This window comes from Lissotriton helveticus, chromosome 6, assembly GCF_964261635.1.
Source record: "Lissotriton helveticus chromosome 6, aLisHel1.1, whole genome shotgun sequence".
Classification (NCBI taxonomy): Eukaryota; Metazoa; Chordata; class Amphibia; order Caudata; family Salamandridae; genus Lissotriton; species Lissotriton helveticus.
In genome coordinates this window covers 1198201956-1198228265 of record NC_136067.1, presented here as the reverse complement: position 1 = coordinate 1198228265, position 26310 = coordinate 1198201956, and the positions used below count along the sequence as shown (strand labels likewise).

The following is a 26310-nucleotide window of genomic DNA, read 5'->3' as shown; positions in this document are numbered from 1 at the left end:
CATAATGGTGGTTGGACCACCATTGCACTGCAGCAGCTGCCAGGGAACCACCATCCCCTGGCAGTGTTGCAGCAGTCAGGAGGCCGCAATATGCTTGGCGGGAATTCCGCAGTCCCGCTAAGCATATTATGAGTTTCTTCTCCACCAGTGGAGTCATGGAGGTTCCTACTCCATTAACACCATGCCAGAGGGGAAACAAAGGTGGCCCTTCAGGGTCCTGTGTGCCACCTCTACCTGGGGATGCATGCAGGAGGCACAACATGGGAAGAGTTAGGGATTTAAGGAATTGATCAAGTTTAAGGGGGTCTGCAGGGGAACCTGATTTAATTTTCTTTTGCTGGTTTGAGGAGAGGGAGGGAGCTTTAGGTTGCCCCAATGATTTAAGATCATTAAGTATGGAGAAGATGCATTTGGCTGTGTTGCCGCTATTTCTGATCAGATCTGCAAAGAAGGCAGCTCTTTCCTTCTGGATGGCCCTATGATAGTTCTTAATAGCTGCCCGATATTGCCCTTTCAAGACTGGGTTATAGTCCCATCTCCACACCTGTTCCATACTTTTGCACACTTACCAGGCTGCAGCCAAATTTCTGTTATACTACGGGCTAGGATGACTGTTCCAGCTCTGTGACCACCTAGCGGGGACGGGAGTATCAAGGGAGTGAGAGATCCAGTTGGAGAGGGTACTCTCAGCAACATCTGGGTCATCTGGCAAGTTAGGTGTATGCATCAGGAGAAGGGCGTGGAACTGTTTGGAGTCCAGTTTATGGCACAGGCGTTTAAAGACTGATTTCCGAGTTATGACCTGAAGGGGCCCTACTCCCAGCAGAGTCATGGATATCAGGTAATGGTCAGACTAGCTCATCAGAGTTGGTGTATACACCGTGAGGGTAGGTAAGTTAGAGAACACTGGTCCTAGTTGGTGTCCAGCAGAGTGGGTGCAGGGTGGGACCCGCTGAGTAAACTGGAGAACGGCAAGTTCTGCGAGGAAGTTGCCTATCTCGCAGTCTTGAGTGTTGTCTAGATGTATATTCAGATCACCAATAATTATAAAATTGGTTGATCTAATAGCCAAAGTGCCAGCTAGAGCAATCAATACATCCCTAAATTCTTTAGAGGGGCCAGGCGGGTGATAGATCAGGAGTCCAGACAATGTGAAGTTGACATTCAAGGCAATATCGAAGCAAGCGCACTCACTGCCTACCAAGGCCTCTTTAGTGAGAGTGCAGGTATAACCAGCTTTGAAGATGATAGCAATGCCACCACCCCGAGCACCTCTATTACTCGTCTGGCACTGCCTTGGGGCAGTGCCAGATGAGGCTCTGCCTCTTGTTGGCCGTGGGCCAAGTTTCTATCAGAAAGAGGATGTCTGGTGACTCATCATCAAGTAGGTCGTAAATTTCAGCAAAATGCCTCACTAAAGACCGGCAGTTTAAACTGAGCAGTTTGACAACCCGTGAGGAGGGATGGGGGAGGAACGCAGTGGCCCAGTAATTGAACACACAACACCTACAGCCAAAAGGGCCCTCAGGAGGGACATCCAGCAGATAACACTGGGGAATGGAGCTGTTGTTTAACTGGCTGATCTGTTAATACTTCCAGAGATTCAGCGCAATAAGATCATCTATTGCCATGACAGATTTCATGAGTAGTGCTCTGTGAGTTTTTTTTAACCCTCAAGGCAAATCCTACTGAGTTGGAATTATATTGTGCTCTTACAAAAAGAGGAAAGGATCACATAGGGGAGAATTTGGAACTGGTTTGAGGGTACTTATGAATAATATGTAAGATGAACACGCAATACCATTACGAGCTAGCTGATCAGCATCCTGTAATAAGAACTATTTTTCTGGCAATAAAGATAACATCCGTTCACAAGAAAGTCAATGTGTCATGCCAATGCACTGTCAATGATTGCTTCTTGAGAGACCATAGGGTTTGAGCTCATTTCTGGAACCAGACTGGAAGGATATAACGATTGAAACCTGAATTCTGGTACTAATTGACATTAGAAGACTCAAGATAGAGATTTTGAGACAGGAGTGTCATCATGGGGGTTAGCCACTTATTCCAGTGCCATGAAGACGTCCATGATGAACAAAATGCTCTGGGTAATGGTTACAAACAGTTTTAAAATGCTCCACTAGTAATGCCATGATGAGTACAAAATTAAGTGACTATTGATTCAACACGTGGTCTTTCTTGTGGAATAGATGCTATCTTTATTTACAGGAAAATACTACTTATTGAGGGTGCTGGTTATCTGTCTCATATTTGTGTTTATGAACGGTCTTTGATTGTTCTGATAAGGGGCTTTGGTGATTGGCCACTTTTGATCCTTGCACCTCGAAAAGTGATTTTGGACATATACACTATATAATAAGTGCGGTTGTCAGGGCCGGACTGACTACCGGGCAGTTTGGAATGCTGCCGAGCTGGGGGCTGATTTATTTGCAGTGTGGGCTGATTTCGTTCATGGAGACCTGCGTGTGCTTCGGAATAATGAAAGGAAAACGAATTTCGTTTAGTACACACAGGTCCCCATCAACGAAATCAGCCCCCAGCTCAGCAGCATTCCAAACTGCCCGGTACCCAGTCCGGCCCTGGCGGTTGTGCTAAGTAACCCAATCACTTTCTAGTAATCAGTTATAATATGCAATAAAAAGCCTGCTGCTCCCGAGATCAGTACTGATAAAGAAGAGTAGGAAAGGACGCGTTACAGCTCTATTTAAAGGAGCAGGTTCTTAATTTGTCTGCTGGTATCGATGCAAGAGAGTGTTCCTGATCTGAATCAAACTCTGGCTTAAATAAATTGTTTTGGTACTACAGTGACTACATTCTGAGCAGACCATGGTATATTTAGGCTGCTGTAGTCAGACTGCAACCTACTGTAAAACCTCCTGAGAGATTTCTAGTTGTCTTTTTGCCACTTTCTGGAATTAACCCCTGCAGCTTTTCCAAAGTGCTTTTGTCTTCATTGGAACAGGTCCTACTCCTACAGAAGCCCTAACGGTAACCAGTTACACATCAAAGAAATCTGAGCTGAAGAGTGGTGTTCCTCAAGGCTCCATATGCTTTTCAATCTATATATTTAACCAGTAGGTTTGAGATTGGGTCAACAAGGGGCAGCCTTCCATCAGTATATGGAGGGCATGCAAATCTATCGCAAAAACTTAATCAGTGGATGCACTCTGCAAAACTAGATGGCTTAAAACTTCCCTGTTCTTAATCCAAATGCACCTGAATACCTCCTTCCCTCTTTTGATGAGTATAAATTGTTCCCACAACTTTATAGACTCACTACGTCAAGTAGACTTTGACCTCAATGTATCAAAAGCAGTGAAATCTCTTGTATTCATTCTGGCGCCATCCCTACCTATCCAACCACACATCAAGTAATCTAGCCAAAGCTGCAAATGTCTTCACCCATTCCCTAAAAAAATTCCGAAATATAATTCCCAAGGAGCATCGGAAAATTGGCCCCAACATTAGTGATTTTGGCAAACCGCAGACGCCTTCTTCACTGCATAGCTAGACTTGTCTCATCTGTGAAAAACTCAAACACATCTCCCCATTTTTTACATATTTACATTGGCATCTTCCGAATGCTAAGATTACTTTCAAGATATGCTGCATTTTTTTCAAAGCTATAAAGTTCAATAGCTATCCCAATCTGTCTCCCAGAGCAGGGCATAAGAAATCTATATAGCCAGGAAGCACCCACAAAATGTAATTTGCACGGAATCTCTCCTGACCTCAGTGTGGAACTCTCCTTTCAGTAACATTAAGTTCCAGCCTTTTCTCCTCTCCTTCAGGAGCTCATTAAAACACACCTACCCTGGGGCGTGGCTTGGCGCCCGACGAGGACGGCGGCTCTCATGTGAGCGCTCCGGGTCGGAAGGGGTGTTCGCCGCATATTTGACTCACCACCGCCTGCAAACCATATTTTCCTGGACCGGAGGTCGAGGACACCAGCGCGCTTCTGCTGACACGGAGCACGAGCAGCGGAATGGTCATTTTCGCTACTTTTGCAGCGGACGCGGCTGTGTGACGGTCGCGCACGCCATCTTGAATCCTGTCACCGCGGACCACGGCGCTCCCGCTTTGACAGCATGCGAGCCTGCCACAGAGTTCTTCATACCTCCAGCAACTCCCGGTGAGATACTTTCTTCGTCTTGGCACCTCCGCTGCTGGACTTTGCACCATGACGCTATTTTAAGTGAGTTTAGGCAAGTTTTACTCACGTCTTTAAGAGCTTGGCAGCCATTTTAAGCAACTGCTGTACATCTTACCTCAGATGCCCTGTATTCATGCGCAGCTGTAGCCTACTCTCCATTAAAAGCGTTTTATTTCCTCACGCTTTTATTTCATGGCTAAACACAACTTGGAGCAGTTTTGCGCATTGATGCTGCATGTTTTTCTCTACTTGCTCTCCCTGCATCTGTGATGTTCCTTCATTGATGGTCTCCCCCTGCACCACGTTGTGCCATTTTTTTTTTCATATTTCTTAGCGTCATGGTGTTTCTCTGCTTCCACCATCAACGTGTTACTTCCTCCAACGACTCAAATGCTGTTCCACTTATCTGCCTAAATTCCTGGCATTTTTGAATTCTGCGCAGATAGTCTTCTTTTCCTTCTTCTTCTTTTTGGAAGCCCAGGTGCCCTCCTCCTATCAAGAGTTCCTGCATACACTTACAGCTGTCTATGGGCTCGCAGTGAACGCTACTGAACTCTACTCTCCTTACCAATAACTCTTTTTATGGAAAGAAGGGCAATTCCCAGCTCTCTCAAAACTCCACGTCGTGTCTTCATTAAAAACTCAAAAGTCTTCTCTGCACTGGCGCACCTCGAGGCTTCTCAGGCGCTCGTCGCTCAGATGTCGCAGTCTTCTACGGAGCGGTCTGCCCAGCCTCAAGATAAAGTCACGACGAAACGCCTTAAAAAACATCCACCATCACCAACAGGATCCACCTCGGCTGTCTCCATGGAGCTGTTATTGGAGGAAATCCGTGCCCTCAGACCTTTCATGGAAGAAACTAATTCTAAGTTGCAGGTTCTTACCGACAACTGGTCTCAAATGGATGCCAGGGTGACAACAGTGGAACACTCTCTGTCTTCTCTCCAAGAGTCGTCCTCCAAGGTCTCACATATGCAGTCTCAGATTTCCTCTCTTCAAAAGCAGGTTGAAGAATTGGAGAATCGAAACAGACGCAATAATCTCCGTCTCTACGGCCTGGCAGAGAATTGTGAAGGGAATGATCCCATCGCCTTCTTCAAATCATTTCTACCCAAACTTCTTCATCTGCCTGAGGGTACTACGCTTAACATCCAGCGTGCACACAGACTGGGCCGCCTCCCTTCTACTCCCTCTCCTTCTTCACGGCCGAGAGGTGTCATCATGTACTTCCTAGAAAACACTGACCTTCTCAAAGTTATCTCAGCGGCTCGCGCTTCACCTCGTCTCCAATGGTCCGGATCCAATCTCTTCATTGCGCAGGATTACGCCAAAACTACAGCCAGTCGCCGCAAAGCCTTTTTGGATATGCGACCAGAGCTTCGTGCCATCGGGGCCAGATACGGCCTTTTTCATCCTTGCCTGTTGAGAGTCACTCACAACAACAAGACCACGACCTACGAGGATCCTGTTCGTCTCCGAAGTTTTTTGAACGCAATGCCAACATCTTATATGGACTCATCTGGTTCCTCATCAGCTTTTCCTCCGTGATTCTTGTCTGATATGACTTTGTTGTCCTAATCACATTGCATCTTTCATGTTTGTTGTTGGTTGTTTTGTTGTTTGCCTTTCCTGGGCTTCCCAGCATCTTCAGTTTCTTTGTTCCTTTTTGACTCTTTCCTATTTCTCTCACATCCCTGTTGGATGAATATGTAATTTTCATTCGTGTATTTTGTATGTGTTCTCATTATATACTATTGTTTTGTTCCCCTCTTCTCTTATTCACGTTATTCCTTTTTGTTTTTCTTCCTTGCAGGTCCCACGATTTGTATTGCGTTCACCCCTCGACTTGTTGGTTCGCTTACATTGGATGCTCTGCCTCCTCTAGTTGGCGCTCCCCCCTCACTCTTCTCTCCTCGTCTCCTCTCCTTGGTGATCATCCCTCCTCCTTTTTACCCTCCGTAAGTATGTTTTCCCTTTTCTCCCTGATGTTCGCTTCCCTCCTTGTACCTTTTTTTCTTTCATCTTTATTAGTTTTCTTTGTTCTACAGGTGTCTTTTTCTCTTGTTTTTCGACAATTCTTCTGTTATAACCTTCTTCCCACCACTTTCTCTATTCTTTGGACTACCTTCTTATCTTTTTTACGTCAACAGTTTTTAAATTCTTCTTTTCTACTCTCTCTTTCTTTCCTACAATCTTCCTTTCCACCCTATTTTGTATTGATTCTTATAGACTTTCGCATTCTCTTTGGCTTTTCTTCCCCTCTGGGTTCCTCTCACATCTTCCTTCTTCATGTTAATATTTTCCTTCTTACTTTTATGATATGTCTTTAAAGGTAATTACTTGGAATGTTAAAGGCATTAATTCTCCCATCAAACGACAGAGAATTCTATCACACCTTGCACGTTTAAATGTGGACATTGCTTTTTTGCAAGAAACCCACCTATCTGCTGAAGAATCTGTTAAACTGAAAAGGAGTTGGGTGGGCGATGTTTACTATTCTCCTGGGGATGGTAAACGTAATGGTGTGGCCATCCTATGTCATAAAGCTCTTTCTCACTCCTTGCTTGCTCAGGAATCGGATGCTGACGGCCGTTGGACGTATGCTAGGCTTTCTGTCAAGAATGTTCCAATTTCTCTACTAAATGTTTATGCACCCACTACTGGTGATCCTACGTTTTGGCATTCATTTTCCCAACACATTGCCAGATTTATTGATGACAATTTTATTTTGGCAGGTGACTGTAACCAACCCCTAGACCCTTTTCTAGACAGGAATTCCAAGGCACACTTCATTCCTAACAAGTCACATAAATCCTTTCTCCAAACCATCTCTCAGCACCAACTTACTGATGCTTGGCATTTATGTAACCCAGAACTCCAAGAATTCACTTTCTACTCTCCATGCCATCATTCCCAATCCAGGATCGATTACATTTCTGTGTCCCACAACATTGTTCAAACTCTCACCCATGCTGAAATTGGCCCGATTTTACTTTCTGACCATGCCCCAACTTTAGTTCAATTGGACATCCTACCTAAATCAGTTGGTCCTAAACGTTGGCGTTTTAACAATTCCCTTCTCTTAGACCCCAAATTTACCACCTCCTTCATTACCTTCTCAGATGAGTTTTTCTCCTTGAATGATGATTCCCCCGTCCCCAAGCACACCATTTGGGATGCCTTTAAGGCGGCAGCGAGAGACTTTATAATTGGCTTTGTTGCAAAAAAACGGAAAGCTGCTCGCAACTTCACAAAGGCTATCCTTCTGGATATTAAGAAATTGGAGCATTCTTATTTTACTTCCCGTTCACAGGAAAGTCTAACCGCCTTGATTAATGCTAAAATGAAATTCAACAAAAAATCCACCGACGATGCATCCTTGTACCTTTTGAAATCAAGTGCCAAGTTCTATGGGGGCAAAAATAAGGCTGGTAAGATATTAGCTAATTATCTAAAAGTTAAGCAAAATAAGTTAAATATTGAATCAGTTTACGACGATACCTCCACTCTTAAACACACTGATGCAGATATCCTCACTGCATTTTCCACCTTTTACAAAACTCTATACTCTTCTGAAACCCAACCCTCTTCCCAATCCTTAGACAATTTCTTCTCTACCATTCAAAAACCAACCCACTTTCCACTTGACCTCTCTCATCTAGAACTTGAAATTTCCCAACAAGAATTACTTAAGGCACTTCAAACTCTCCAAAAAGATAAGGCACCTGGGCCAGACGGATTCACTGTAGAAATTTTTCTTCACTTTTCAAAGTTTCTTATCCCAAAACTCCACTCCCTCGTCGGCGCTTTCCTCACCTTGGGTTCTTCCTCAGGCTCTTTTTCTGATGCGCATATCTGCCTCATACCCAAGGAGGGGAAAGATCCTCAACACTGTAAAAATTATAGGCCAATTTCTTTGGTCAACATTGATTACAAGATATTTGCAAAGTCTCTTGCGGCTCGTCTCGATCTTCTTCTTCCAGACCTCTTGGGTGAGGAACAGTCGGGCTTTGTCAAAAGCCGTTTTATCACGGACAACACCAGACTTCTTTTTAATATTCTTTCTAAATCTCGTCTTTCATCCCATCCCCTTGCGGCTATTGCACTGGATGCTGAGAAGGCATTTGATAGGGTTGAATGGACCTACCTCTTTCACACCCTTCGCTGGTTTGGTTTTGGCCCTGTCTTCATATCCCTAATTTCACTACTTTACTCTAACCCAAGGGCGGCGGTTTGCGCTAATGGTCAAATATCTTCTTTCTTTGATCTGCAAAGAGGTGTCCGTCAAGGATGTCCCCTATCTCCTTTTCTTTTTAATCTGGCCTTGGAACCTTTCCTCTCTAAACTTCGTCAAAACCCCCTCATTCAAGGTTTTCAAATGTCAGACTCCCACATCAAACTAGCCGCATACGCGGATGACATTCTTCTCTTTATTTCCAATCCCACTGTTTCGATTCCCGCCTTCCTCACTGAAGTCCACGCCTATTCCCACATATCTGGATATAAGCTTAACCATGACAAATGTGAGATCCTCCCTCTAACCAAATTCACATTTAAACCTGATTTTGTTGCCTCCAACTTTACATGGAAATCCTCTAATATTAAATACCTTGGACTGCACATCACCCCTACCATTCCAGATACTGTTTCCCTCTGTATGTCCAAATGTATTCAGAAGTTAACGGATCTCACGTCCAAATGGCACCCTCTTTATTTGTCCTGGTGGGGTCGCCTCGACACCATCAAGATGATGCTTTCTCCCATTGTCCTTTACACCCTCTCTAATATTCCAGTCCCCATTCCTTCTAAATTTTTCAAAAAAATTAATTCACTCCTCACGTCCTTTCTTTGGAATAAAAAGAGACCCCGAATGTCTCTAGCCCGCCTGATTCGCCCTAAATCAGAGGGTGGGGTCAACTTTCCCGACTTTCCTGCTTACCATAAAGCGTTCCAACTGCGACAAGCTTCCGTTTGGTTGCAGCACCCCAGTACTCCCTGCCCTTTATGGGCTAAATTTGAGCGTCTCCTTCTTTCTCCCTTTTCCTTTGCTGAATATCTTTCCTTCTCTCGTAAACCCGCTTCCATTTCTACTCCCATTCATAAATTCACCACTAAATTGCTCCTGTCTTCTTCTCCCTCTCCTCCCATAACCATTGCTGACTTTCTTTCCTCCCCCATCTGGCATAACACCTTCTTACTCATCCGTAATAGACCCTTCTTTTGGAGAACATGGCATAGCAGAGGTTTGCAGTGGATTTCCCAACTCTTCTCTAACTCCTCTTTCTTGTCTTTCCCTACTCTCTGCTCCATTTATAACTTACCTACCTCTTTTGCCCGCAACTATCAATTGCTTAAGGATACAGTCCTAACAAACTACAACTGCCTTTCTCAGCCTTGTTCCCCTCCTGCTTCATCCACTCGCCCTTCCTCACTTCACTCCTTTTTACGTACTACACCAAGAGCTGCTGCTATTTACAAGTACCTTCATACTGGTGAGTCCATCAGACCCAAATCTAAGGTGGAGGAATCTTGGGAACATGACTTGTCTGTGTCCTGGTCAGTTCCTTTTTGGGACAAAATCTGGTTCAAGATTCGCAAATCCTCGAGAGCGGCAACCCTTACGCAGACTTTGTTTTTCATTTACAACAGACTTCTTTTTACACCCTCTGACCTTCACAAACGTTTCCCAACCACTCCCCATACTTGTTGGTCCTGTTCATCGCCACACGCCACTTTATTTCACATGTTATTTTTATGCACTCCTGTTCACAGTTTTTGGTTGCAGGTTTGGGCTCAAGTTAATATGATTTTCCACACTTGTATCCCTTTTTCTCATACACATATATTCTTGGGTAGCCTTTCATCTTGCTGGGACAATGTTGATTTAAAACCTCAAATTGTTGACTTACTATTGGCAGCTGCCTTTCAACAAATCACAGTCAATTGGAAAGACTTCTCCAATATTTCCTTCAAGGCGTGGTGGTTTAATGTCTGCCATAATCATAGACTTGACACTGCTTTTGTTTTTCCAACATGTATGGCTACAAAACGCATGGACTTATGGCTCCCTGTCACGCTTTATTTGGATTCCTGCTCTAAACGTTTGTTTCACCCACCACCTTCGCAACAGGAAGTTCTCAAACCCCCCTAATTGCTTGATGCATTCCTTTTTTTTTTTTTATTCTCCAATGTACCATTTTCTTATTCCTTCCAATTATTTTCATGTTTCTGATGTTTGCTGTTTGACATACTTTTTCTTTCCCCTCCACTTTCTCTTTCTCTAGTACCCAGACCTATTTTCTCATCATATTTGCATTCCAATGTTTGTTTTATTTTGCTCATAGTCTTTAAGTTACTATTCCAATGTATTTTGCTTTGACACCTGATTTCTTCCTTGTTATTATCAAATAAAATTTTCTTGAACTTAAAAAAAACACACCTACCCTGACTAATCCATTTCTGTTCTTCCTGCTCTCTGCCTTCATGTCCATTCATCTTCAGTGCCTCCATTTCTCCCACTTCCACTGATTTTAGGAAGCTCCTCATGACACTCTTACTCAATCCCACCTTGATTGTTTCCATCTTTGACATGCTTTGTCTTTAACGTTTCCATTGATCTACCTGATGCACTATCCTAGCATTAACTCCTTTGTCCTCCATGAAGGCCATTTTCTTTTCTGTCATACATTTCTATTACCAGTTTTTTTATATATTAACTCTGTTTTATCGTAAAGTTCCTAAATTCCTTGGGTGCTAGTGTGACGTTAACCCCTTCCATGCTGATGACGGACCCCAGCCATCATGCACTACGGGGCTCGTGTGCTGATGACGGCTGGGGCCGTCATAAACCCACCCACTCGCGATTTTGCCGCACAGGCGCAGAATCGCGGCGGCATGGAAGGGGTTAAAGTGCTAAATAAATAAAACAAAAACTAAATTGTAAAAATAATTTCTAACTTGAAATAATAATAGAAGCTGAAGGCCTTCCCATCTGGCCATTCAAAAAATAACAGAAAGACTGTGAAGGGGTTGTATGAGCCACGAAGAACAGGGTCTTGGTGCATAAAGGAATACCACTGGCTCTGTTAATTCTTTTTGCCCATACATGTCAGTGCTAGTGTGCTGCAATATTTCACAACATACAGCTTAGAATGGCTCTCTGATGTCTGTGAATGACGTGATGTACCAACATGTGCAAGTGAAATATATGACGGCAACGTTATTAAAATATTTCAGTATGTAGCTGATTGGAAATTTTAACCTAAACACAGTGGTACAGACTTTGGAAGAAAAAAAATAAGTGTCACAAACCAATATGGAGACAGTGAGGATAAAATACACTTACTCTTCTTGTAACAATTGAGTCAATGTCATTGATGTCTTTGTATGCAAACATCATTAAATCTGCATTCAGTGTCCTAATCCTCTGCAAGCGAAGGCGGATATAGCGAGTGGTAGTGAATTCCATGAGTGCTGGTGATGGATCTTCAGCACTTGGTCTCCCATTGATCAACGATGTGTGAATCTGAAAAGCAGAGAACAATTTTGTTAATTTGCTGTATATACAGTTATAAATGTGCACTGGAAACTTCCAACCCTACTTTGGATCTTTTTTAACTTTACAGACTCCGCAACATGGCAATTTAGATTTAATCACAAATATGTCTTCTCATTGACATTTTAGCTCACTTCCTGACTTACCCCTTGGTAGATGACAAAACTCACACTTTAGCTCAATTATTTAATGAATCTTTTGAGTAACATGGGATTTATACAATCACGCTGCATTCCCACTCTCTCTTAGTTTCACAATCTCAAGGTAATTTATTCTGAACTTCAATTATTTTTCTCATTGATTGGTATTCCCCCGTCTGGTGCAATTATTTTCTAGTAAATTTGTGTAAAAAAAAAATTGTCCTAAAAAAAACAGAACTCCAAACTCTGTTGAAAATATCCAGAGAGAACTTGGATATAGTTCTATTTCTAACACTTCTGGAAAGGTCATTGGCACTGTTGCATTCTACAGGTGCATAGAAGCCTTTGCGTGCTAAGGTTAAACTTTTCTGCTTCCTGCTTGACAAATGTGCTGCCACTTGTATGAGTAGGACTCAAACCATGATACCCCGTAGATTAAATTGGAACTCAGAGTCAAGATGCAATGTAATCAGTTAAGTGAAAGAACATGTTCAGTATCTCACCACTCATAAGTCAAGGGGCCTCATGTTCGTTCAATGCTTTCTGTAAACGTGGTCTCAACGTGAGCACCAACATTTACCAAATGCATTGGTTTTTGTGAAGCAAAATATGTTCAAACATGTTGATGAGCAACATTCTGATTGTAGGGAGTAGAAATGTGACCAACCTCATTAATATGCATGAGGAAAGCCGTAAATTGTGACCCACTACTAATTCCTGCCTTCACAGCAGACCAGCATGTTGTGATTGCTTTTAAAAGAAGCAATCTTTGTTTTTAATTGCAGCCTGTTTCCTTAAAGGAAAACGGGATGTGTTTCAAAACAGAAATAGAAAGATTTCTAAAACCTCTTTTTTACGAGTAAACAGTGGTCCTAGCTGTCGCTGCCTGCTCCTAAAATGTTTTTACAACATTTACAAAGGGGAAGGAAGGGTTCCCTAAAGCACCTCCTTTAAGTTGGTAGGTTAATCTCTCCGAAGTCCAACATTTCATCTACTGTTGCATAAACTCGAGTAGGTATGGTATGTTTATTAGTATTAGACTCCAATAGATTTCAGATTATTGTTTAAACTGATTTGATAGGGTCTCCTGGGACTATCTGTGGGAAGTGATGAGGTGGTATGGGCTAGGAGAGGGTTATATACAAGCAATCCAAGCTCTATATAGGGATCCGACTGCTCGAATTAGGGTTAACAAAGGTCTCTCGGCACCAGTAAACATTAAGAGGGGGACTAGACAGGGATGCCCATCCTCACCTCTGCTTTTTGCGTTATATATGGACCCCTTGCGGCGTAAGTTGGAAGGGAATCCCAATATACCACCGGTAGAGCTAAATGACAGGCAGTTTAAAGTTTTGGCATATGCCGACGATGTGGCAATAGTTACTCCCAACCCTGCTCTAGCAATTCAGCATATAGAGGTAGAGACACGACTGTTTGGCGAAGTCTCAGGGTACAAACTAAATAGCAGTAAGACCCAAATTGTTAAGAACTCTTTTGTGGGGTGTAGCGATCTTAGGGTTGTTAGCTCTGCGACTTACTTAGGGGTCGAGATCTCTGCAGATCTCAACTCGGTAGTGGAGAAAAATATAGTACCCCTCATGGCCAAGGTGAGCTCGGAACTGGGGAGGATGAACAATCTGCATCTCTCCCTGGTAGGGCGCACGAACGTAATCAAAATGCTGATTCTTCCAAAGTTTCTATATTTCTTCAGGGCAATCCCAATAGTGTTTGAGGGTATTTGGTTCAATAAATTGGAGGCACTTTTGAATAGGTTTATATGGGCGCACGGGAAAACCAGGAGGGCGTATAGGTTCATGACACTACCAAGGGAGAGGGGTGGTTGGGGGGCACCGGATTTTAGACTTTATTATTGGGCAGCGGCTCTACAGTTTATGCAGGGCTTGGTGGGAGGGGGGGGATTGGACCCTAGAATAACAGCAGCATCCACTGAAGTCTATGCAACAATCCTTGGTTCAGAGGCGGAAAATTGCTTCTTAAGCTGTACAGACTATGCTTATTTTAAAAGGACAAAGTATTAAACCTTTCGAGCGGCATACAGGATCTGGTCCGCATTCGCAAGGAAATTTGGCTTAGGAAGATTCAATAGATATACCCGGCTCTATAAAAATGGAACTATGCCCCCAATGATTTTCGCCGATGCTATCATGGCTGAATGGGCTAGTTCAGGGATTCGGAAAATAGGGGACTTGTTGGGATCAGAGGGGGGGGGGTGCAGCAATTGTCAATGCTGGAGGCTAGATATCACCTAGATAGGAGGAGCTTTCTTAAGTATCTCCAGGTGAGCAGCTTTCTACGTAATAAGAGAGGGGGGAGATGCGAGTTTGCTAGTAATAATATAATGGAGGCTATCGAAAGGGGTGGTGAATGCTCAATCCGTGGGTTGTATGCTGCTCTGGCAGCTTATAAAACAGACGATATGGGGAAACATGGAGACAAATGGGCCAATAAGCTGGAGATCGACCCAGGGCTCTTCCAGGATTCACTTGACCTAGGGCGTACAGTGCTCTGTTTGGCCTCACTCCGATCGCAGCATTATAAGACATTGTTTTCCTTATACTTTACCCCGGCAAAAATAGTACAGTGGGGGGGGCCTCCGGATAACATGCCTAAAATGCAATGCTCTGGAGACTGACAGTATTCACATTTTCTCCACCTGTCCTCAGCTCCAAATGCTTATCAAGGCGGTTGAAGGTTTTCTAACGAACTCACTGGGGGTGGTAACGACTCTCACCTCCCCTCTGATTATGCTAGGAGTCAGCACACTTCCAGACGACATCTATGGCAAATTTCTATTTGTGGCCATGGCGGTTTTTAGATTAGCAATAGCAAGGACAGGGCTTGATAAAACTCCCCCAGCAATGCAACAATGGCTGGCCACGCTCCTTGCTGTTTATAATCGGGAAAAAGGAATATATGCAAGAAGAGGCAGGAGAAAGAGGGAACTTGGGAGGAAGATCTGGGAGCCGATCAGTGCATGGAAAGAGGGGTAGGTTGGGGGGGACCACTAGCACAACTTTTTTCTTTTCTTTTTCCTTGTTTGTTTTCCCTTTTTTTAACTGCATACCTAGAGTAGGGAGTGGGCATATGTAGAAAGCCGCACACAGTAAGGATAAGATAGGATTTATTCATTATGGTATTATTGTTTTTCCTTTTTTTTTTTGGTTATGTGTATTGTATTTATATAGCGCACTTCTACCCGGAGGCCTCGTAGCGCTGTATTCATACCGCTGTGGAACCCATCCTGGCTTTCCTGTGAAATGTCCACTCTTGGGCACCCCCAAGGTGAAGCCAGGCATCCAAGCACTGCTGGGGCCGTTGTGGAGATTAAGCAAGCTATTGCCCAGAGTTTCAGAGTGGGACCCATGATTAGACTTGGCACCGAGGCGAGAATTATCAGGTCCGGGGAAATTGAGCCCAAGACCCGCCGAGGCGGGAATCGAACCCTGGTCCCGGGCCAGACCTCTGCATCAGGGTCTGCCGCTCTAACCATTGAGCCACGCTTCTCCACTGAACTGTGGTGGGAGCATAAGTCCCTTACAAAGTATGCAGATGCAGGGAGAGTCCCACGTGGACTTCGCATATTACTGGCTCCTAGTTTTGAAAAGCCTAACCCAGCGATGCTTCGTGAATGGGGGGAGAGCAATTTACAAGCGTCCATGAATCTCATACATATATTGATTAAATATGCGGAGATTGACCGCTTGGTGATAGTGGCGGAAATTGAGGACATTGAGAATGAACTGAGGAAGTCAGACAAACAAGATTTGATTACATTGAAAAGGAATGAAATTAAAGATCGTTTGAAAAAATATGAAGAAAAAATAATTGCGAGGAAAATACATAAATTTGCTAGAGACCTGGAAGACTACCAAAAAGGGCAAATATATACTTTCTCAAAAAAATATGATAACCTTCGAAAATTAAAAGGGAAGAAGACCTTAAAACCGAATACCTTGCAAACTGGTGCCTCAAATGCAATTGAAGATGACACAAACACTGATGCAGAATCATTAACAAGTGGTTCAAGTGATGAAATGGGCAGCAACAACAGCAGAAATACTGAATTTGTGGCACTGAGCATGGAGGAAGAGGTGGATTTTTTAGTGTCTGCCAGGATGAGAACCTTGAGGCCACGAAACGAACAAAATCAGGTCGGCAAAGGCGGAACACAATCAGACGCACAATCAGGAGGAAACACAAGCGAGAAGCCAAAAAACAAGAAAAAAATTCTGGTGCAAGAAGTGAAGGCTGGCGCACAAACAGTGGTAAATTTAACGACAATGGTCCTTACAAAAGCGGAGGAACAACTGCTAGCATTGGGCCTTAACTACTGTCCGAATACTGATTTTAACTATGCCACCACTAGGGTTGATATTTTTAAATTCATAAGAAAATTAAAGTTGAGAAAGTTCTTTGCAATGAAAAGTGTTTGGGATCAGAAAAAATCAGGAATACCCACCACAACAGGTTCAAATCTACAGGCTTCTGAAGTACCCACGCTATGGGCACTACAGGAATTAGATAATGAAGAAGAAAGTGATTCGCAATTATCCACGCAAACAAGATTACGTGAGATGAATCTACTTCAGAAAGGAGCGGGAGAAAGCCCCTTTAAACCTAAATCGACATTCATTCCACTCATGCCAACAGATGCAATCGATGTATTCCATGACCGTGTTATTGAAGAAATGAAAAAATTGAATTGCCAAACTAATCGCAACAAAAGCAGACCTAACCAGCAACAGATAGAGTTCACCAAATTAATGGAAAAAATAAACAAAAATCCAGAGGTAGTGGTGAAAAAATCCGACAAAGGAGGCAACATTGTCCTTTGGTGCAAAACAGACTATGAGGCAGAGGCAAAGCGGCAGTTAGACAACACAGACTGCTATGAGAAAACATCAATGAAAATGTATAATAAAGCAAAAGACATTATTAAAAAGGAATTGCAAAAATGGAAAAATGAAGGTTTAATTACCGGTGAAGAATTCAAGTTCATGTATAACACCCATCCAGCAATGCCCTTTTTATACCTGCTGCCGAAACTACATAAAGGACAAATACCCATACCGGGTCGCCCAATAATATCAGCCATTAATGGTATGAAGGAGCAAATAGGACAATATATAGACTTTTATCTACAAGAACTGGTAAAAGGTATGTCGTCATATATAAAAGATACTGGCGATTTCCTAAAACGGATTGACAAGATGTTATGGACTGATGATTTAATGCTACTAACTCTAGACATTGAGTCGTTATACACCAGCATTAATCATGAACAAGGTCTAAAGGGCATAAAATACTTTTTAGATACACGTCCAGCAGAATATGTCCTTCATAGTAAGATGCTCATGTCATTGATCACTTGGTGTTTAAATAACAATTTCTTTACCTTTGGCAAGGATGTGTTTAGACAGAAACGAGGGGTGGCAATGGGGGCCTGCTTTTCACCAAGCTACGCGTACTTGCACGTTGGATTCTGGGAAAGGCAGGTCCTCTGGAAAGAATACCAACTAGAAATGGAACAAAAAGTCTGTCTATGGGTACGCTTTATAGATGATGTTTTTATTGGATCACTGAAATAATATCGAGGGACAGAATATCGACCAAAAAAATATCGTTGACAAAATATCGAGAGACAAAATATCGAGTTTCTATCTACAAACAGGTAAGTACAAAAATATCGAGTGAAAAATATCGTTTACAAAAATATAGTTGTAAAAAATATCGACTTTAATAAAAACAATGTTTAATTACATTAATATAAAAAATTAATTACTAAAATATACTTAACAATACTTAAAATAACTTTTAATAATTAAATAATTAATGAAAGTAAAAAAATAATATTTTTTTAATCATATTTCTTAAAACATATATATATATAGTAACAAAATTTAATTAAATAATAGCCAATATTATTAACGTACAAATACAAAAGAGTAAAAATTACTATTCCCACTCCAGTGGGTGCAACAGTAGGGAAAGCGTTGGATAGCGTAGGGGTTAAAATTACTATTCCCACTCCAAGGAGTGCAACAGTGGATATATGACGTTACAACGCAACTTTTACAACGCACTACCATTACAACGTAAGTATTGGTAAGTATATAATAATTTTTATAATTTAAATTATTTAAAATTAATTTAATATAATTTAATTTAATTTCATTTCATTAAATTAAATTAATGTAAATTTAAATGTACTTTATTTTTACACTGTACCCCTGTACCCCAAAAACCCAAAACTGACCCTGAACCCTAAAAAAAACCCTTTACCCAAAACCTCAAAACTGACCCTGAACCCTAAAAATACCCCTTTACCCAAAAACTAAAAACTGACCCTGAACCCTAAAAATACCCCTTTACCCAAAAACCCAAAACTGACCCTGAACCCTAAAAATACCCCTTTACCCAAAAACTAAAAACTGACCCTGAACCCTAAAAATACCCCTTTACCCAAAAACTAAAAACTGACCCTAAACCCTAAAAATACCCCTTTACCCAAAAACCAAAAACTGACCCTGAACCCTAAAAATACCCCTTTACCCAAAAACTAAAAACTGACCCTGAACCCTAAAAATACCCCTTTACCCAAAAACTAAAAACTGACCCTGAACCCTAAAAATACCCCTTTACCCAAAAACTAAAAACTGACCCTGAACCCTAAAAATACCCCTTTACCCAAAAACTAAAAACTGACCCTGAACCCTAAAAATACCCCTTTACCCAAAAACTAAAAACTGACCCTGAACCCAAAAAATACCCCTTTACCCAAAAACTAAAAACTGACCCTGAACCCTAAAAATACCCCTTTACCCAAAAACCAAAAACTGACCCTGAACCCTAAAAATACCCCTTTAATTTAACATAATTAGCAATTAATCAATTAAATTAAATTCATTACCAATTACATTTTAATTAATTAACAAATATTTTTTAATTAACAATTAATTAAATATTACTACCAATTATTAAATTTACATATTTAATTAATTATAATTAAATTACTTCCCACCCTATTCCCCTATAAACCCACAACCCGCTACAGGAAATGAATTATTTAAATTTACTTAATTAGCAATTGATCAATTAAATTAAATTAATTACCAATTAAATTTTAAATAATTAACAAATATTATTTAATTACCAATTAATTAAATATTACTACCAATTAATACATTTACATATTTAATTAATTATAATTAAATTACTTCCCACCCTGTTCCCCTATAAACCCACAACCCGCTACAGGAAATGAATTATTTAAATTTACACAATTAGCAATTGATCAATTAAATTAAATTAATTACCAATAAAATTTTAAATAATTAACAAATATTATTTAATTACCAATTAATTAAATATTACTACCAATTAATACATTTACATATTTAATTAATTATAATTAAATTACTTCCCACCCTATTCCCCTATAAACCCACAACCCGCGACAGAATAAAATTACACAATAATTTAAAAAAAATCATTAATTAAAAATAATTATAACATAAAATGACACTTTTCACACATATTATAACATAAAAACACTATAAATAATTAAATATTATTTAAAAAACGATATTTTTTACTATCTAGATTACATACTTGGATATTTTCACTTTCTATATTATTTACAGTCGATATTACTTCACTTACCTTAAAAACGATATTTTGACTGTCGATATTCTGTCCTGTCGATATTTTGTCCAAACGATATTTAAAACTCGATATTCTGTCCAAACGATATTTTGGAGTCGATATTATGTCTGTGCACCGTTTTTATTGTGTGGAGGGGGACAGTCACAGTGCAAAAGACTTTGTTGAAAAACTAAATGTGAATGATTATAACCTGTACTTCACATCTCATTGCAGTAAGAGCACAATTGAATTCTTAGATGTTCAAGTACAGGTGGCTAACAACACATTAATCACGACCGCATATAGAAAACGAACTGCAGGCAATGCGACCCTCCACGCATCTAGCGCGCACCCGAAACACCGAATTGCCAGCATACCTTACGGGGAAGTATTGCGTTTAAAAAGAATATGCAGTACCCCCGATGAATATGAAAAATGCAAAACCGCAAGTCTAGAAAGGTTGCGAGTTAGAGGATACACAGAGGATATGCTTAAGAAAGCTACCAGGAGGCAGATGCAAAACCTCGAATAGATCTTTTACCCCCAGATACCGAGGAAGAGAATGAAATTGTAAACAGTAAAGAGGCACCAAGAGTGATCACTACATTTAGTAGACAAGAACGTAAGATAAGAGCTATCTTAAATAGAAACTGGCCAATTGTCTTAACTGACAACATTTTAAAAGAAGACCTTTCTGAAAAACTACAGGTCACTTTTAGAACATGTAAGAACATGGCCGCATATGTGTCGCAACCACTGGTAGCAGGGGCTCCTGCATCTATGTGGTTGCCACCCAAACATGGTTTCTTCAAATGTACAACATGTCGGGCCTGCAATTTTGGTGTGAACACTACTAAGTGTAACACTCCCTTTAGCGATGAGGAATATAAGATCAAAGGCAATTATGATTGTCGTACAGAATTTGCTGTGTATATACTTACCTGCACATGTGGGCTCAGGTATGTGGGCAGCACCATCAAACGAGTACATGTAAGAATATTGCAGCATATACGCGCAATCATTAATAGTGATCCCACCTACCCGGTAGCAAGGCATTTTAAAGCAATACATGATAAGAACATTAATTGCTTGAATTACTTTGTTATTGATGCAGTACCGGTACCTAAAAGAGGTGGGAACAGGGAACAGCTTTTAAGACAATTGGAGACGAGATATATTTTAAATCTAAACAGTAAGTCTCCAAAGGGATTGAATAACACGGAAGACATGCACACATTTCTATGAAATTAAGAGGTACATAATATAATACGGTAACAGTAAAAACTAAAGTCTTGATGCTAACATAGAAGCCAATCTCTCAGTCCTAAGAAATTTTAAATACACTTACATTTTATCCATTATTTTGTATAAACACAGAGCACTTTTTGGACAAATACATCCAACGTATATGGTCTCTGGGCCCGGGCTCGGATTCAGAGACATATAAGGTTATAGGATATTGAGTATGCCATATTAATTTAATGAGGTTGAAGATAATTATCGACAGGCAATTTTTTGCACATATAGGAGGATGTTCCTCTAGGTACTGTATTTGCGTAATTTTGCACATTTCTTTGGTTTAAAAGCATTTTATGCTGATATTCTTTAATAATTTTGGTATTTTAGAATTTTAAATAAACCAAAGCGCAGATGTTGCACAACAGTACATGAATTGTTTGAAGCTGCTATATGTAATACTCTAAAATGAAATGAATTTTAGATGGTCTTAAATTATTATGAAAATTGTATTTGTACATATTTATTAATTATTCAATATTTATGGCATATATTTTGCACATTCATATGATGTGGCCTGTCAAAATAATAATTATCAATTGTCAATGCCATCAATAATAGTGGAAAATTGTAAAGCATACGAAAAAAGAGAAAAATGTATTGTATATATATATATAAACTCCGTGGGGTGACCAAAACGAGCAGCACTCACACACGGCACGCTTTTCCCCAATAAAAGCGATTTTATTTGGTATGCATAGCTTCGTTCCTCAGTTGTTAAAACCTCACGGCTGCCGCCTGGCGTGTTTCGTAATTAACTTCCTCAGAGGCACAGCAATCGAAGGAAGCACCGGGCCACATCCGTCTTATTTAATCCCATTGCACGCTGATATGCAGCTGCTCTCAATGAGTCAATGCGCTGTGTTCTCTGGGAGATGTAGTCCATTTTCTGCCTCCTTTGATGTTTGCCAAATTAGCGGCTCTTCATGAGCCCAGAGGAATTGAATCAGCGCTCTGCTATATATATATATATATATATATATATATATATATATATATATATATATATATATATATATAAATATATGTATATATATATATATATATATACACATATATGTACAGATGTTATAGTTAGAAATTAGCATTTAAAAAACCTTTGAAATTCAATGAAAAAACTATAGGTTTCAGGGACGTTATAGTTAGCTGGACATTTCACTCGTACAAAACCATAGAAATTCCACTGTTATAGTTAGTTCAGCTAACTACAACTCACGCCCCAGCAATGCACTGCTCATGACGTCACATATTACATCATTCATGGCATGGTCAGTGACATCACTGATGACATCTCAAATGATATCACTGATGACATCATCCACGTGAAAATCTGATGCACCTCCTCACACTCTAATATAACCTTTGATACACCCACTGTAAAATACAGAGTACCATTTTTGAAACCATCGAGACACCAATACCAGTTACTACATACACTCTCACTAATTCCTAGGTCTACACACACATCCACTCCTTCACCCATGCAATCACTTATACATGCAGTCACTCATCAAAACAACACTATCATATGCACTCATACATGTATTCAGACACTCACACACCGCCACTCACCCATGGAGTTATTTGCACACCAAGTCAATCATGCAAAGAATCAATCACACTCCAATTTACTCATCTATACAGTTATACACACACTACCTAACTAATTCATACAGATAGTAACACATACTTACTCTCTTATATAATTACTGATACAAGTACACACTCATCCATAAAGCCACGCTCACAATCACTCACTCTCACATATAGTTAATTATATACACCATCACTCACATATACTGCCTTTTACATATGTAGTTACTCACGCATGTACCACTGACACATCCATTCTCTCACTAACACACCCATACACACAGTCACCCACCCATATAGCTCTTACCACATGCACTCTTGAACCCATACACCCAATGAATTAACCACTCACACATCTATGCACAGCACCACACACCTCCAACCTCACCACACACACACACACACACACACACACACTCAGTCTCCCATACAAATACTCAGGCAAACAATCAATAACCCATGTAGACACACATGTAGCTACTGACCAACCCATGTACCAGCTAACACAACAACAGACAGACTGATACTGACATTCATACAGTTTAGTCACTAACCCATGCATTCAGTAAGACACATTTAATCACATTTTTTAAATGCTAATTTATAACGTCTGTAAAACCTATGGTTTTTTCAGTGAATTTCAACGGTTTTTAAATGCTAATTTCTAACTATAACGTCTGTAAAACCTATGACCTTTTCAGTGAATTTCAAAGGTTTTATAAATGATAATTTCTAACTACAATGTCCCTGAAACCTATATTGTTTTTAAGTACATTTTAAAAAAGACGTGCATTTTTTTATAGTGAAAAACTAACTGTAACAGTAGGCTATTATAAGTTATAATTTAACAATGATTAAAACTTAATTAGCAGTAATTAACATATAAGTGTGAAAAAAGTGTGACGCAGCAGCTATGATTCCTGACTTCAAACAATAGCGTTCACAGTGCATTCCTGGCTCCAGCGGCACGTTAGCCTACCACTATGTCACTGTGGGCAACACCTTGCTTAATCTTCCCGATGCCCCCGAACACCGGCACAGCTTTCCGGGGGTATCTGTACGCTTTACAAATGCTGGCATTTTTTAAATTTAAAACCATATGATGAGAAATATTAGCACATATTTTTTTTTCTTCTATTTTGAACAATATTTTTTTTATGTCTTCTATTCAGAATTATGGCAATTAATAGATGTTTTTAGTCATGAGACTGCAAATGACACGGTTTACTGGGTAACAGTTTTCAAGCTCTCCAACATATGTACATATTAAGGACCTTATACGTGTTAAGAACGAAATCGAAACCTTCACCGCTTCACTTTTTGTAACTTTTCTTAACACGTTCACAAGTTAAACAGTTAAAACGTGAGCATGTGTACACTGTAAAACGTGACATCTAAATGGGCAGAGCCACAACCTCCTTCCACAGACTACTTAATAACCAATAAGTATATAAACCACACCTGTTGTTCGATTAGTTTGATTTTTGCGAGTTATTTACCTGTACGTAGATATTTGTGAATATTTAAACATTTGTATTTAGAAAAAGTGTTAGTAGTTGTTTTTACCGTTTTTCTTTGACGTCAGCATCTTGTTTTCAGAAACAGACAGAATACAGCAAACATTGCTCCTTTTCTGGCTCCTTTGAGCTCATATGCTGTGACTTTGTATACTATAATATTGACACTCTACTTGACATCATAGGTGTTGGTGACCCATCGGCGAGAAGACTAAAGATTTGTAAGTAACGTCACCAGCTTCTGGTTGTTACTGTATTTCCCCCTTGACATTATATACTGTCAATATGTATATTATAATATTAACAGTGATGCTGATCTCAGAGGAGTTTGTGACCCGTCGGTGCGAAGAGTAAAGATTTATATGTAACTTCAGCACCTTCTGGTATCTAAGTCTGTTTCCCCCTTGGGATTATATAGTGTGAATATGTATATTATAATATTCACAGTCATTATCATCTCAGAGGAGTTTATGACCCATCACCGCGAAGATTAAAGATTTCAAAGTCTCAGAGAAAAGAAGCTCTGAACATATTCACCACTGGAAAGTATTTTGTTATTGATCTTGTTTTGTATTCATAACTTTATTTTCCTTTTACTTTTTGTGTACCATTAGTGACACTCTCTATATTGTAATAGAGTGTCATGTTGTCACACAACAGGAATTGGAAATTTGTTGGCACAAGGAGTAAACCATCTGAAACACAGCTGACTGACCTTTATAACTTACTTGTTCAGATATTTTTACAGTGAGAATATTTTTCGAAATTATAGTCTAAAAAAGATACTTTGCATAGATACTTTCTTAGTGAATACCTTTGATAAAGCCTACATTTCTGAATGAGATATAGTAATTTCTATTTTTCGCAGTTGCGGTTCCTATTCACCTTCTCCCTATAGAATATATAGGACCAGTAGTGTATATTATTCTACTACTATCCTATATGTTCTTAAAAGAGTACATGATTTGTTAGCAGAGCATTGAGCGACCTCTAAGCACTATGACAGAACGTTCCCGAATTCTACAGAATAGAAATTGTAAAAAAGGTTAAAGCGAACATTTCTATGTAATACAAAGTCATTTGAGTTTAACAGTTTTTTACTTGTTCTTGTTCTTGTGACCTCAGATGATGTAGTGCGGGGTGTTTCTTACAGCACTTCTTTTCTACTTTATCTAAAAGTAACTCATGCCCTCTTATATTATCAAGAATATGGGGCAACACTTTTACAAACTATATCAGAAAAAAAGGGAGGTTGTGGCCACTCTTAAGTGATATTTTATGAATTGGGTTTTTATTTTTCACCCCTTTGGTATATACAGTGTCAGTTTCAGAAGAAAGTTTATTTGTAATTGCTTAATAAAAACTTAAAACCTAGACTGAGCAACCAAACCTCCCTGTCAGAAAATTAAACACCACATTAAAACCAAATAGTGCTCCTGGTAACTATCCCACCCGCAAACTTAATAAAAAGAAGATCGCAACACACTCCGTTATTTTTCCGCCGTGATTTGTACACCCGACGCCAATTGTATAAATGGCCCTTAAAATATATAAAAAAATATTTTTTCCTTCACAATCCCTGTCCACCACCTTGTGACCACTGTACAGAGTTAATAGTGTTCCTACCCTCCCTGCTACTACTTTGCTTTCCCGTACTCCATTGAAGTCCATCATAAAATGGCTGACAACAGTGAACCGTTCCCAGCCAATAATGAGCAAACTTGTACTCGGAACAGTTTAGCCAATAAAATGTCCATGGTGTTCCGCAGAGGTAGAGGGAATCACTCCCAACACTAATACATTTAATGCTTCACAGCCAATTAACATTAAGCGTGGGAAGGTCCTGCTTGGAACACGTTACCCTATTAGATATCCCTGATTCTCCATAGAGGGGGAGGGAATGGCTGGCAGCACTTCCACTTTCAATGGTTCGCAGCCAATGAACATTAAGGGGCCGATTATGATGGCGGACGGACCTGAGTCCGTCCGCCACCATAGAGAAGGAGGGACCGTCTGCAGGGGCAGCGGCGGTCCCTCCGTGCAAATTAGGATGTGACCGCCACCCTGGCGGTCACATCCTGTATTTTTATCATTGCGGCGGGTGCTGCTTGAAGCAGCACCCGCCGCAATGATAAAAAAGTAAGTTGTGCATTTGCATGCACAAAGCGGCAGAGGTCCCTGCCGCTTTGTGCAGGCAAATGCAGGGGGGTACCATAGGTACCCCCCATGTGCACCCCCCACCCCCCTTCACCCTGGGGGCCCACAACGGGCCCCCAAACACAAATCCGTATGCCTTTACACGGCGGAAATGCCGCCGTGTAAAGGCATCTTTCCGCAGTCATCCTAATATGGCTGGCGGTGTCTGATAGA

General features: G+C 40.5%; 1 protein-coding gene across 7 annotated transcripts in view; it reads right to left on the bottom strand.

The window, feature by feature from the left end:
* The window catches only part of LAMA2 (laminin subunit alpha 2), a 3430794-nt gene that overhangs the window by 2549967 nt on the left and 854517 nt on the right, over positions 1–26310 (bottom strand). For all 7 annotated transcript variants that reach the window (XM_078648920.1, XM_078648921.1, XM_078648915.1 and 4 more), the window contains exon 5: positions 11520–11699. In XM_078648920.1, coding sequence (XP_078505046.1) covers positions 11520–11699 — 180 coding nt within the window. The remainder of the gene's footprint in view (positions 1–11519; positions 11700–26310) is intronic.